The sequence below is a fragment of the Macrosteles quadrilineatus genome, unplaced genomic scaffold, assembly GCF_028750875.1.
Source record: "Macrosteles quadrilineatus isolate MER2022 unplaced genomic scaffold, UCM_ALF_1.0 Scaffold_2__2_contigs__length_208266976, whole genome shotgun sequence".
In the NCBI taxonomy this organism is placed as follows: Eukaryota; Metazoa; Arthropoda; class Insecta; order Hemiptera; family Cicadellidae; genus Macrosteles; species Macrosteles quadrilineatus.
In genome coordinates, this window is record NW_026542595.1 from 163,990,092 (window position 1) to 164,006,064 (window position 15,973).

Here is a 15,973-nt window from a genome sequence, read left to right on the forward strand (position 1 = left end):
GTACAAAGGAGCAAATGGGACCGTTCACATGCAACCGCCCACTTCCAATCAACCGCAACGAACCGCGGCGGTCGCAGATTTCCCTTCGACCGCCGCGGCTCCCGTGCGGTTGAAGTTACTAGAGTTGGCATGAGAGCGTACACATGAGGGCGGTAGCCGCCGCTGTTGACTGCAGTTGCTACTATAGGATCACAGACATCTGCGCGCTTGCCCTGTGGACATCGCTCTCTCTCTCTCTCTGTGTTGGTGAAGTGTGTAACTGTGGCTGGAGTTGATGTAGTGCTCGTAGTGTACAATGGCCATGCGTGCTGCTGTGGAACCAGAAAACTTTGACACTGAACTGTCCATTAAAGAAATACAAAAAGAAGATACGTTTAGGACATAAACTAAAAAATAATGCGTGGCAAAGAGTTAGTTGAGTTTTTTGCTGAAAAGAATTATCAAGCGTTACGCATTTAAAAGAAAAATAATTGGGTAAATACAGTACTGGCTGTCGAGTGACGGTCAATTCAAACCGCAACCTCGGATCCAACCGCTGCCATGTGTACGGTCCTAGGCGGCCGCCACTGCGGCCACCGCGGCGGCTGCCGCCCTCATGTGTACAGGGCCTTAATTAGACTTTAGAGTATAAGCGTTAAAGACTTAGATTTAATTAGTTCTAATTAATTGGTTCACATCGTTATGAAGCTCTCAAAGAATTAATTTTAGTCTTCACAAACTAAATCGTCAGTGTCAGGAAACACTCCTTTGCATTTTGTTATCAATAGCTCCTTAATTTCTTTTCTCATTTATTTGTTTGAATAGTTAACACTTTTCACGTCCCAAGAACACGTTTGTAATCTATAAAGCTCAATAAACTCAGAACAAAACTTTCTTAAGTCATTAAAGGACATCTTAACTGCACAACAAAGAAGTCCATAACCAAACAAGGACAAATAAAATACAACACGGGGGGCAGTGAATGTTACTCTGTGCTACGCAGGCGCAGACCTTGTAGTTCCCGATTTACAGTATATGCAGCTATGGTTATTGTAAAGAAAAATATACGTTCTTTACTATATTAAAAATATATCTTCTTTTTAACTGATCATTCCATCAACCAAAATCACCTCACACCCTTATGTAATACAATTTAAGTATTTCATACAGGTGTGAGTATAACAAAAAGTTGCCCCCTGGTGGGATTTTAATGAATTTAATTTAATTTTAATTGAACTACTGAGGACATTACAATCACAGAGCTGCGCAGTGGAAATAAAGATGTTAAGTATGGGCCCTGTAATTAAATATCCCAGAAGTCCGATTTATGGACCGTGAGAGGTCTGATATGTTGTCCTCCTTCACACCTTCTTCAGCTTAATTCTAACACTTCTTAAAACTAATAGATGTGTCTATTTGATCACTCCATGAAATAAAATGCGCTGTTCTGATGAAAGATTGTGATATGAATTGATACTCTGTAAAACTGTAAAATTGCAAATAATAATATTGAAATATTGATTGAAAATATTTGTGAAACTGTTTGTTCAGGAAATATTTATCAAAAGTATGACTTCAAGATGTTTATATATACTGGATTCGGTTAAGCCGATTACTCATGAATTCACCAATTTAATATTAAATATTATGAACTGAGCTTATAAAAATTGCACTGTCAAAATATATTTACAAAATGTGATCATCAACACTCATTGTGAATACTTTGTATACCTCTTTCAGTTAAGCCATTTATCTCTTTACTTTACCAGTTTTATACTAATGATACTAACAGCTGAAACACAGGATAATGAAAAGATGGTGATTTGTAAAAATACTGTATAATGAGTCGAATTGAGCTGTGATACAAGTAACAAATATAAACAATGTAATAACCTTTTTTGTGCACAATTTAACAATATTTTGAAAGAGAGAGTGAGAGAGTTGATTGTAAGATTGTATGTTCAAATTGGCGGTTTGTTCATTTTTTAAAACTGCAAAGTCTCGGGAAAACCTAGCCTTGATGATTTTATTTATTTGTTTTGGATCACCAGACTCCCCAAAGATGTTCGTAATTATCAAACTGGCCAGTTTACAATTTAATCAAACAGGGACTATTAAGTAGGTTTGTGATCTACATCACTCCTTGCTGACCAGTGCAACGGGGCCAATCGACTGCTGAGTCGATTATTTGATAATTTTTTATTTAATATTTATGAATTTAATGGGAGTCTATCCTCATGACCCTTTATCAACCCTAGCCTTCGACCGAGCACTCTGTTACCCCCATTTACGTTACACAATCAAACTCTCACTATTTAAAAATGTAATACTGTTCAAAAATTATTCTACACATGAAATTCAAACGTTTTAAATAATAATACTGACGATGATAGAATCTGACTTTACATAGAATACAAAAATAATAATATCACAGATAAACATTGCTCTTTAAATTAATACACCACTAGTGTACCTGTTGCTCGAATTCGAGCAATTGCGAAGCATTACAGGTTTTTTTTTTAAACGAATAACGGTCATAATTTCCGATGACTTTATAAAAGTCGACTCAAAGATTATGGAAATACTCTCGATGTACACAACAGTTAGATAAAACCAAAATTGTTTGTAAATATCTTATCTTTTTTTAAAAGCTGATCTTGTTTTTTAGAGTTTTATACAAATGTTTCCCACTCATAGCCGCATTAGTTTCTCTATAATAACGATTATAAATGAAGAAAAAAACATTATTTCTATTTCTTCTAATTCAGTTTTATTTTTAGTAGGCCTATATCAAATTGTCCAGGATTTCTCGCTTTTTTCCATTGTAATAATTACACCAACCCAAGTTTCGTCTACAGATGCAATACGCCAAAGAACATCATCTACGTGCAACACGCCTACGTACAATCTCCAAGAAGTGGTAAAAAAAGGCAGAAACCAACCTATACAATAGACATAAGTTAACTCCATAAGAAATTATTTTAAGAGTTACTGTGATATTAGGATTTTCCACTGATTTGGATTGCACATTATAACATTACAACATTACAACATCATATTGCAAAACATGACAGGATGCAGAAGAAATCGATTTTAAAATCAGAAAAAAACCTTTGCAAATACTTCATTTTGACAAATTTAGTAAATCACAATTTAAATATTAACAGCTGTTTCAAAGTAGTGTAGAATTATGCATATGGTCGTAATGTAAACAAATCTGAAGAGGCAACTTTAAAGGCTTCTGGGGCAGAGCCCCAAGGGAATTTACCTCATTCTTCTTTTGATGGCTCATCTACAGACCAAGACCTTTCTTTAGAGACCCCTACCAAGTCTCTACGCCCAGCCGTTCTCTCAAATTAGCTGTGACAAAAACCCCGTTTTCCTCCATAAGAAAAACATGGGATGGGAATTGAAAGGCCACGGGGGTAGAGCCCCAAGGGAATTCGCCATGTTTCTCTTTTGATGGCTCATCTACAGACCAAAACCTTTCTTTAGACACCTCTACCGAGTTTCTACGCCCAGCCGTTCTCTCAAAATAGCTGTGACAAAGAAAAACAGTTTCAAATTAATATATAGATTTCAATTCAATTTAAGAAATAATTTTCATTTGACTAGGTTCACTATTATAACTTAAATCCTTTGTATGACATGACCAAATTTAATAAAACATTTTATCCTGAATCGTGACCATGTGCTCTAAGTAGACCAAATGAAACATGAAAATCTCAGACCAAACAAAACATGATTCATAACTTGTAAAACGAGTGGTACATGTGAAAAAATGTGGCAGATTGGCAAGACTATTTTAATACTAAAACACAAATAACACAAACATTTACTTACGTACACATGTCGACACATTAACATTCATTCCGACGAAGATTCACGCGTACCGAACATTTAAAAACTGACTCGTGGTAATTTTGACTTTTTGTCTGACCGAGCGGAATATCACGACACGGTTTTTTCTGGTGTAGGACTTATTAATTCTTGTTTTTTTCGAGCTGGCGTTTAATGATTCAATTGAAAATACCTTCACGACGACCCGCGATTCGCTAGAAACTGACATTTGCTATCGATATGATGCATGTACGAATTTTCATCACGAACGCGAACAATCAATCCGGCATCTCAACTGTCTCGACTTAATACTAATAAAACACACCCCCAAATGCAATTCGGCGAAATTTTGACAATTGCGATCGTTTGATGCACGTACAATTTCCGCCCGAACGCTAATTTCCGAGCTACGAATTAAGATATTAATAAATTCGTCCTACACCAGCGACAAAACGCGACTTCACATGTTGACTACGCGATTACTGAGCCACGAGTGACGACGAGACGTTTGCACGCGACACAGTTCGAGTGTAGTATTCCTCCGCGTTACGTCATGTTGGACTGACTTGTCCATTGCCTGGCGCGGATTTTAAATCTTTGAATTTAAAATCGGCACATTATTCCTGGTAGTTCGCGAACATGTGCCTCGGTTTTCCACAGACTGGTGCGCATCATAACCAGCTCGCGCACTTGTGACGATGCTCGAAGGTCCGGCGGCAAGCACCAGGCACCTCGCATGCGCGTCGTGAGCATGGGCACATTTACCCACACATTGAGGCGCATGTGCGTCGAGCTGTCCGCGCATCACATGTGCGCGCACAAGCGCCCCAGTGTGTGGGCCGCTTTACACAACTGTCTGCTGTGGGCTTGCTATGTCACAACAGTTTGTGATTGGGTGAATGGTAACCATGGCAACTTGTTGAATGTTTGGATGAGGAGAAACCAAAGAAAGAATGTGATGAACAAAGAGAAAGAATTAGCTGTGTTTTACATCCATTGTTATCTGTATCTCATTTTATGACTGTTGTTATCATATTTAAGACTAAGTACTATGATTTTATGCTGTTTTAGCGAATTTCCCATATAGGGAATATCAGCGAATTTCCCAACTTTAACTGAAAAAATTTGTTATCCAAAACAGCTCTCCCTCCTTTATTTCAGTTAACCGGGGTTCTACTGTAAATCCGACAATTTTCAGGAAATATTTTAGTAGAAATCCAGCCAGATAAATGGAAATTTGCTTAGCTGCAGCAAGGGTATTTTTTTATACTCAACAGTTGTTTATGGTTATTGTTGCTTAGTGCCAAAAATAAGCATGAGAGTCCATGTAATATAACACCTCCACTCTCCAGTAATCTGACTGTTATAAAAGCAAAATTTTCCTGTAATATTGAGGCCTACTTTGAATTGTTTTTTGATCAAGGATCTGTTTACCTATGCTCACTCTCAATACTGTAAAGACTTAACTCTCCTTGGATAACCCTCCGAGTGTCCATAGTTTAGGCTTTAGTGTCCGCCTATTTTTGGCGCATTTGCAAGGTTTTATTAAAACGGATCTGAAAAGCTTAAAACAATGTTAATTCTACTGTTCTATGTACCATTTTGTTTGGAAAATCATGGGCTTCAATATCATAGGCCTACATAAAACCTAAGGAATATTTGTTTCAAAAAATTTTTTTTAGGTAAAAATAAAAATTATTTTGGAAAAATTGAAAAAAAAAAATAAGTTTACGCTCAATGAAATTGTATAAATTATAGGCCTATAAATATTTGAAAATAGCCACTTTGTTCTAAATTTTATGAGGATTACAAATATATAATAATATAAGGAAGTAGATTTGCAAATAAATAAGTTATGGGCAAAAAACAGATTTCAGTACATAGCGTTTAGCTAAGAATGCATAGCCTACTTCTTCAGGATCATCAACCAGCCCTTCAAAATCACTAAATCTTCTTATAATGCACCACGTATATCACTACTTTTGATTTTTAACACTAAAACAATGATAAACATAATAAAACACATCAGTCATCGGTCCGAGGTTAACTAACCTGTTTACAAATACGCACGTCAGCTGTCTGCTACAATTACGATCGGCTCGGAGAACATAAAGCGCTTGGAGACAGACCTCTGGAGAAAGCTTAGAATATAACGAAAAGAACGATACCTAACTCGATCCAGTTCAATCCGATTTTGTCAGTCATAGAGCCTTCGCCGTAAACAGTGTTCGTGAGTCGCTGCAGCGACGCATGACACTCGGAGGGATAAAGTTGTCAACCATCATTTTAGATAATGTCATCAATTTAACTTTCACAAGAGGAAATTAAAAGTTTAATGGGTCAAGCAGCAGTTTGAAGTCAACAATGATGGCCATTTAAGATTTTTTTTTATTTAATGCCAGAAAACCTGTATTTTTAGCTCTTCATCAAATAAATGACTTAAGGTACTTATTCTCATTAAAAATAAATTATAAGGATAATAAACAAGGACACTAATGCTGCAAAAATAAAATTCTGTTACAAACATCGTTTTATTGTAAAAAATGTATAGCTAAAAAGTATGTACAATATATGATATTCAATGAAATCACACAGGTATATTTAAATTACTAATTAATAATAAATGCATAGGTATAATAACAGTTTTTAATTTATTATATTCCTAGGTTAACTTAGTCGGGAAGTAAACACATTAAGTGGATTTCAGGTTAATGAAAATTGTAGACATGTTGAAAAAAAATCATAAACTGCCAAGAGACAATCAGATATAGTAATGATAAAACGTGAACAAAATCGAGACAATGATTTTACTTATCTGCAATTATTTAGTATTCATATAGTATATTCATGATATATTGAAGAAGAATATTGATGATACAGTTAATAATGCTGTCAAAATAGGATACTGTATAATTACATAGTCTGTTAAGGTGTTATTTGACTTATCTTGTATATTTATGCTGGTAGCATGGCAATAGTACTGTACACAACTCATCCAGAATGGTGTTTATTGTACTCACATGAATCCTGTGTTCCGTAAGCTTTGCAGGGAACTATAATGCTTGCACAGCATGTTTTTTAAGTAAGTACCGTTTTTAAATTTCTCCGTTCCAGCGCTGCGATTGGCATTTTGGACATTTGAATGCTCTAAACCGGATGTAAACGCGGCTGATAGAAATTTGCCGAATTTCCGGCACAGGCTTGCCAATAGATGTACATACACAGCACAAATGTCTAAAATGTCAATCGCAGCGCTGGAACGGAGAAATTTAAAAACTGTACTTACTTAAAAACATGCCTCTTACTTCCTTACTAGTGGCTTAATGTACCAATTCATATTTAAAGGTGATTAAAAATACCTCTACGACTAAAAATACCTCATTAAAGGTGAATACTACTCTTAAAGAATTCATATATACATTTCTTTTCTTCCAAAATGACTAGGGGACAACAGGGTTTTTTGTCTAAGGGAAACAACAAGCCAAAAGATTTTAGCTTTAGATAGAAATTTGTATGTTCTAAGATCAGATAAAAAAGAACAGAACGAGTCCTTGAACCAAAAGGAGGACAAGGTTTAATTTCCAAGCTCTTACAATAAAATAAAGGGTATTACATCTAAACTTGCACTATTACATCCAAGATCTTAAAGAAGATGTTCCACATCAGGTACTTTACAATATCCATTCCATATGTAACAGTAAATATTGTCATTTTCAGACCTATTAAATTAGTATTTAAAAGCTTACTCTAGAGAACTTGAGAAAATAGTGCAGTAGTGGTCTAATATGAGTAATTGTGCAATTGGCCCAAAAAACTTTACTTTTCAATCTGATAGTGACCATGGGTGATCCCTTAGGCAAGAGACATACATGACAGTCAAAGTGATGTTTTAAGGAACATTATTGGTAGCGATAGCAATGGGCCAAGCTACTGGGCCCTTAACTACGATGTCGCTGAGCTGTTTCTTGATGATGAGGAATTGTCTTTTGAACTCGAGGCCGCAACCCTTGCTGAGTCGGAAGTCCATCAGTGTCTGCTTGTCCATGATCAGCACACTGGCCTTGAACGTCAGCTGGTTTTTGTACTTATCTACAGCAGTCACTGTGATCTGCAATAAAAACATAATAAACATTGAATTTAGATAACAACACGACTTGGCTAAGCTTAGTGAGTCAGACAATTCAGTAACTGCAGGTCATGGTCAAGAAAATGCACTTCAGGAATGAGCAAGTTTTTGGAAGCTAACTCAACATGCTATGTAAGAAAGAATTTGCATTAAAGGAATACAAATTTTTGAATGTAGCTTTAGCTGATGTCACAACCCAAGTTAAAGTAGGTAGGGCCTATGAAGGGAGACACCATAGATCAGAGTAGTTTTGAGGAATCAGAACTTTGTTAGTTCAATCCTTGGACAGAAGAACAATAGCAGTGTAGAATGTAGAGTACTCACAATGCCAGGAGTATGAGTGCGCCAGGCAAGACCCATAACATCAAGTGTCCGCACCAAACTCCCTAGTGCTACCTCAGGCTCAGCACCTACAAAGAACCTGGTCATGCGGCGCACCAGCTTCTGCATGGAGTCCTAAATAAATTCAATAAATCAGTGATTGTTTTCTTAATGCTTTTTATACCTAGACTCTTTTCAGAAAACATTTAAGCCATCTTACGACATTTGCTTATCTATGAGGAATTTATAAAATATATAAAAACCTCAAATTAAACTTAAATTTCAGAAAAAAACTATTCAAACGTTTGTATACATTGATTAGTACATGACTATCTTTATGAATTAATTCCAACACTAATGTTTATTTTCAAAACACCAGATTAGTAGCAGCGATAATCATCTACCTTGATTGCTGCAAGAACCAATAATACACTAGTAATAATAATAGATTCTTGGGCCTAGGCTAATGGTCTATTTCATTCAGAATTAATTATTCAAAATTTCCCAATACCATTCAAAATTGACAAACAATTCTCGATTTCCTACCTGGCTGGTGTTGCTTTGAGTGGCCAGGTACTGTGTTGACACTAGCAGGTCGTCTATCTGCGCAGGCTGAGAGAAGCATATGTGTGCAGGCTCGTTGCCCCCCCTGGGTGCGTCAGTGACACAAGACAATACCTCAGGTTGTGACTGACACAGACGGGGATCACACATGGCAGGAGGAGACAGCTCGTTGGACCTCAGTCTCTTGTATGGCAACTGAGGCAACGTCTCAGCGGCTTGTGGCCCTGTAACAGTAGTTTTGGCTCAGTTCCATTTACATAGAGACATAGCGATACGTTTAATTATGCTTTTGGTTACTAAAATGCAAATTCTCAAACCACTAAGCCTATTCTTCACAGTTGGGTGACAAAATTATCAATGTCTTTTACACTACAGGTTCTATAAAAAAAACTAGCTTTCACCACAAGTCTACTTTGACATCACATTTTCATTGTATGGACTCAAGACTATTATAGTTGTTCCGGAAAAACAAATTCATACATTTTTATTAATCCGTACTATCAATTGAAACCACTAAGTCTATTTTTATATAACAGTGTAACCCAATTATACCAGTCTTACATTACATTACATTAGATATTTCATGATAAGGAATAACATTTAGAACACCTACAACAAGGATTGAGGAAAATCTGATAGCAGCTGCCAAGTGTACTATTTCATTTTGAACTGGCACAGTGAGTTTTCAAACCATTACTTAAGTAACTATGTTAGCTAAATACATTAGTAACGAGTTCAATATAATTTCAAGGTGTCTTGTTTATTTCAATTTTAAAATTCAAGACTAATTCCAGATTTTTCAAGACTAGTTTTTTTCCACAAATAGTGAGTGTAGATTAAGATAATGGTTTTAAAGTAAAGACAAAATGCAGCAATGAACAAACCTAACCAGCCAATTAGGGTTTGTTTATCATGAAATCTTCCGAGGACATGTAGACATCATCATTGACTGCCGCGGTCACGGAAACGTCATTGTCGTTGTCCGGGATCGCGGCAAAACATGAAAACCCCCGACGACTTTGATATCAAAACTAAATCCCAAATTTTCACGACCATTTTGAAATTCAATACTAGTTCCCGACTTTCCCGACTACTAGACACCCTGTAATTTATATTTAGGACATAATATTCATTAGGCTTTTGCCATTGTACATTTATTGCCAGGTCAAATTTAGAGCACACATTATTTGCAGAGCAGTATTTTGTCCTTGTTGAAGATTTCAGTCTTTCTTACGCATAACTAAGCAAAAAGGATTGAAATAAATATATAACTAACTAAATAGTAAATGGCCAAGGGGGCATCATCCGAGTGGACAATAATAAATAGGCCTTAATTTAAATATTCATAGTTATTAAAATAAACTAAAAAAAGTATTAAAATCACAGAACTTATGACTTAATTGGATAACTGGAAGTAGAAATGCTACCATTAAAACAGCTGGTTTTACACAATCATCCTTTAAAATAGCCAAGGCCTGTTAGTACCAGGTAGATAGGATGTTCCAAGATGTACCTTGATGTTCAATGAAGATGTACCTAAGGCTTTGCTTTGGTAATCTAGCTTTATGATAACATCTCTCATACAGCTATATCACCAAAGAATTGCCAGAGGTATGATGCATGAAGACTTGCACACTTCCAACTTGCAATCTGGATGTATACTTACTTAGCACACACTTGTACTCTGTGTAAGTTAACATTCATTACCATGTTTTTCAATAACATAAAATTACTCTTACAATACAAATAGTAAATTAAAAGAAACGTCTTGTAACACTTAAAACATATATTTATGCTTATACTGTTACTCACAAGACGGTAAATATACAAAAAAGATAATAATTAGTGATCAATTTTGATTACAGTAAAAATGTTTTAACTAATATAAATACCTTAACATAGGTAAAACATTAAAAATGTCCTACATAAGCAAGAGAAGGGAGTTTTATCAATAACATCAGAACAGCATTGACCAAAGATCCAAATATAAAAATACTCCCAAATCTGTATGCATTTCCTTTAAAATTGTATAATGTTATCACACTCTTACAAAGTGGCTAAAAAATAATCTCTTAAAAAAACATTTTAGTTACAATTTATTTATCATGACATCCATCAGATTATTTTGTCATGATATTTTGTCATCAGATTATTTTGTCATGATAGGTACAATGGTGACAAGAGCTCTGATATTGATAATCTAACAGATTTTGGACCTACAGATTGTCGGGTTAGCGAGAATTCAGGATTACAAAGGGCATATGATGCTAGGCCTAGTGATCAGAAAGAAAACAGAAAAAATACCATTATAAATGTATATGATATAGCGACTTTGTTTTGTGACATTTAAAACATTTTAAAGAAAAATATAAGAATCTCTTTCACATTGTAGAACCTCTTTAATTCGAACAAATTGGGACCAGGGGTAGTTCGGATTACAGAACATATTGTTGTTTTTACATAACAATAGCTAAAACATGGCTAAAATTGATCTAAATTATTTTGGGAAAAGTGAAAAAATGTTTTATAAATTAAAATACCTACAGTGTTTATTTAATACAGTAGTAAACATGGTGAATAAACAGTACTGTACATTAAATACAGTATACAATAAAGAACTGCTGTACTGTGTATAGAGTACAGCAATGAGGGGTTCGGATTAGTGGACGTTCGGATTAAAGAGGTTCTACTGAACTTGCTTACAGTCGCATGTAGACATAATATAAAAATATAACTCACAAGATAAATAAAACTACACTTGAAAAAGTGAAGAAAAGTTGGTTATTATTATGTACTCAACATTTAACATTTGTCCGCCTAGTAACAGAACCAATGTCTAAGATATCTTAAAAATGACCTTCATGTGCTATTTGTATTAACAAATAAGTCAGATTAGCTAGTCAGATTATCAAGATCAGACTGTTACATTGTGACTTATTGAAAATAAATAGCTTAGATAAAACTACTAGCAGCACTCTGTTGGTAGGTTGGTGGTGTTGCTGAGTACAATGAGAGGTACTGAATGTCCTCGGAGTCTACAACTCAGAGTCACTCAGTACCTGACACTGGCCTCAGCTGTATCTCACAGGGCCGTCGTCTGCTGATATCCATTGCTGACCATGGTGTTGATACATAAATTACATTTCATTGTTACAATAGTTTTTTTTACACAATATCATATTATAAATTAATGATACTCCAAAGTCCTAACTGATCCGAACCACAAAGCTGTGTTTTGAAATGACCAGGTTTTCCAGCCGACAGAGAAAATCGGGAGTTATGTGTAAATTTTTAAAGTGACCAGGTACAATATGAGAATTTTATATGAATATGTTCATGGAATTAAGAAAAATTGAACAATTGCCAATTCGCTCTCAGCTGAACGCCCATTTATTAACACATTGGGCTTATATGCATGTATAAGTTACTGGGCATTTTTGTATTAATTAAAATTTGTTTCACCTATTTAGTTTTAATCAAAACAAAGTATCACAAACCATACATCATTTTTAAGAGGAAATCAAGTGCTTTAAGGAAATATAATACCGTATGTTATGGGTATAGATCAAATAAATCCTTATTACCAAATTAAATTTAAAATGTTTTTATTATTTTTTATATATAGGCCTATACCGTATTTATATTAGTATATACCTATATATAGTCAACATTTCAGAATAAAGTATTAAAACATAATATTTAATCTATAAATTAAATAGGCAAGCATGTTTCTTTAAAACCTTTTTTCTCAGGTTGTGTGCATCGCAGGGAAAATCTACGCATACTGTTAGACAGATATTTTCCTGTAGATGTGTAGAATCCCATTGTAAATTAAAATAGGATAAAAAATAAGCACAAAAATGAATTTTAAATTTAAAAAAATAACATAGGCCTTATGGGTTACTATGCTGGTGAACAAAAAATAATCAAGAAAATCAAAACAAATGGAAGACTTCTACACAACCATCACATGTTTAATTTACAGCGTGGGGTGAAAATAGAGAAGTCTGTACATTACATTATTATGGTCAAGTTTTCGACCACTGGACGACCTCTAGTACAATAATAACAAATAACATAATAATACTAGGACTATAATAAAAAATGTAAAACAACCCCGACCTATTCTCGGGCATAGGGTTCAATGTGTTAACAATATTTCTTTGTTTCTCTTTTAAGGCTGTAGTGCAGTAAGATCATGATTGCAAGACACAATAACACCGTTGGCAGTGTCATGCAACTATACTGCATTTCCAGCTAATCTGATCAGGGTCTGGTGGTCTGGTCCCAATTGGTTCGGATTAGCGGGACTCTGGCTCACTACTCTTTCTTGCAAAGTTAAACTATTTTATTTTTAAAATAATATTTGTAATGACAGCCCTCAGCTCTCATAATCATTGCACACAGGGCCACCCTGCCCCTGGCTGGTCTGTGGGGGAGGTAGGGAGAGGTAGAGGGAGGGGAGAGCTCAACAGTCCAAGTGGGAGTGGAGGGGATGGACTGGAATTCCAAGGACAATACCACAGACCTGCACCGGGTCAGTCCCCCTAGCATGGAGTTTCTCATCATTGGGCTAGACATTCAGTGTAATTTTATAGACTAACAAGCTGTTAACCGCGGGCTCTGCCCCCTCCTTTGACTTCACAAGTATTATTAAAACTATTGATTGCTGTACCGGTTTGGGTGGCATTCCGAAAGGCTTTTCATGGTTTGGACTTAATTAGCTGTCAGGGCAGAGCCCTAGAATAGTAGAGTATTAAAATAAAAGATGATTATGTTCTTTAGGCCAGTGGTTATTTTGGCTCTGCTCATGGAAAATATCAGTTTAATTGGTCAATTGGTTTAGTAGCTTTAATGTTATTGACATACTCCAAAAATTAATTCCTATAGTAGTAAGTTCCTTCCATCCAAGTCATCGACTTGATCAGTAAAGCACTAAAATTATTAACACATTAATACGTTTCCCAAAAATTTCTTTGGGGGAAATGAAACACAGTAGGTCCGATTTGATCAGTAAAGCACTAAAATTATTAACACATTAATACGTTTCCCAAAAATTTCTTTGGGGGAAAAGAAACACAGTAGGTACTTTTTTATAAAAATAGTATGAATTATGCACTTAAAAAACCACCCTATTTGCACAATACCACAAATTATTTATTAAATAAAAAAACATAAATATAACTTTATACCATCATAATTTGACAGTTCTCGTTGTGTATCACAACTTGTTGCTGCTTAGTTCATTTGAATTTTGTAGAAACCCCATTACCATAAAGCATAATTTGTTTGCAGTTTTGTGATTTATGCACCAAACAATGTATTTCAAATTGTACCTACCTCATTAATATAGTAAAAAGTAAAAATTGAAAAAATCTTAGTTAGGCCTATGGGGGTTTCCGCAACTAAAGATTCAAATTAGCTGTTGTTACCTTGTATTTTTATAATGCTATTAAACATCGTAGACTCAACTTGTTTAACTAAAACAGCTGTGAAGATACATTATTCCTTTAAATATGAATACCGGTACCTACTCATAAAGTTAACATGGGAAACTCTAGGCAACTGGGACAGAGCCCGAAAGACTGATCAGAATAAAAACTAGGCCTACTTAGTTTTCCCATTTAGTGCATAAAGAATCAGTGTACAGTAGAACCTCTTTAATCCGAACGTCCACTAATCCGAACCCCTCATTGCTGTACTCTATACACAGTACAGCAGTTCTTTATTGTATACTGTATTTAATATACAGTACTGTTTATTCACCATGTTTACTACTGTATTAAATAAACACTATATTTTACTTTATAAAACATTTTTTCACTTACCCCAAAATAATGTTGATCAATTTTAGCCATGTTTTAGCTATTGTTATGTAAAAACAACAATATGTTCTGTAATCCGAACTATTCAATAGTCCAAACTACCCCTGGTCCCAATTAGTTCGGATTAAAGAGGTTCTACTGTACCAAATTTCAGCCCCTTAGGTAAATGGGAAGTAGGAAAATTAGTGATGAGTGAGTCAGTCAGTGAGGGCTTTGCCTTTTAGCGAATTTCCCTATAGGGAAGTAGCTATTACCGTAGGTCTCATGGTAAGACCTAGGCCCGGGACCGATTTACTTTTTCATTTTGATGTCCCCAGAGACCAAAAACACCATCCGTTCAAATTCATATATATTATATATGTAAACCTACGTTTATTCGAACATGTTTGCAATCCAGCATAATCAGACCATGGGAACGGGGGTTTATGGGGGGTTTTATGGCGTAAAAATGGGGTTTTCTGACCCTAAAAACAAAAAAATTTTCAATTTATTTTTAAACCGTTTTGTAGAGCTTAAAAACAGAAATAATTTAGTATAATGAAGCGCTGTTGTATGCCTAACGGTCACGGAGAAAATTCAAAAATAGTTTAATTTAAAATTCCCATGTTATTCTTATGGAGAAAATGAAAACTGTTGTAGTTTACTTGTTTATGGATATATCTTGATAAAATTTGGCAAATTTATTTATTTCATCCTATACTATTAACGTATGGTTAAAAAAACACTTTTTACCTTTCCCGTAGCAGCAAACTTAAGCACACGTTAAATCTAATGTTATTTAAATAGGGAATAAATATGTCTTATTTATGGAAATTAGTAAAAATGTAATCAGACAAGTTGAAATTCGCATAGTCTGCAGGTTGGCTGCGGCGGGGGTATTGTAGGTATATATGAAATTTTGTTATAAAATCCGTTGAGGAAATTAACTTATTTTTAAATTACTGTACTTCAATTAAATTTTTCTATCAAAGGGGTTGATGTATGTTATATTAGTCTTTTTTGTAATGACAGCCCTCAGCTCTCATAATCATTGCACACAGGGCCACCCTGCCCCTGGCTGGTCTGTGGGGGAGGTAGGGAGAGGTAGAGGAAGGGGAGAGCTCAACAGTCCAAGTGGGAGTGGAGGGGATGGACTGGAATTCCAAGGACAATACCACAGACCTGCACTGGGACAGTCCCCCTAGCATGGAGTTTCTCATCATTGGGCTAGAAAGTCAGGGTAATTTTGTAGGCTAATGAAAATTAGTTTAAAAAACAAACTTTCAATCATATATTCAAGGTTTGATCAATTGTTTACAACTTACATCACATTGTTTAA

The 15,973-nt window shown here is 35.2% G+C and overlaps 2 protein-coding genes across 2 annotated transcripts in view; both read right to left on the reverse strand.

Annotated features, from left to right (window-relative positions):
* The window catches only part of LOC128985483 (protein kinase shaggy-like), a 211,949-nt gene that overhangs the window by 153,877 nt on the left and 42,099 nt on the right, over window positions 1-15,973 (reverse strand). The gene's annotated exons all lie outside the window — the stretch shown is intronic.
* LOC128985485 (serine/threonine-protein kinase grp-like) overlaps window positions 6,477-15,973 on the reverse strand; it is a 30,836-nt gene continuing 21,339 nt past the window's right edge. The window contains exons 7-9 of the mRNA XM_054405016.1: window positions 8,813-9,054; window positions 8,270-8,401; window positions 6,477-7,927 (exon numbers count right to left, since the gene is read on the reverse strand). Of these exons, the coding sequence (XP_054260991.1) occupies window positions 7,709-7,927; window positions 8,270-8,401; window positions 8,813-9,054 (593 nt within the window). The 3' untranslated portion in view covers window positions 6,477-7,708. The remainder of the gene's footprint in view (window positions 7,928-8,269; window positions 8,402-8,812; window positions 9,055-15,973) is intronic.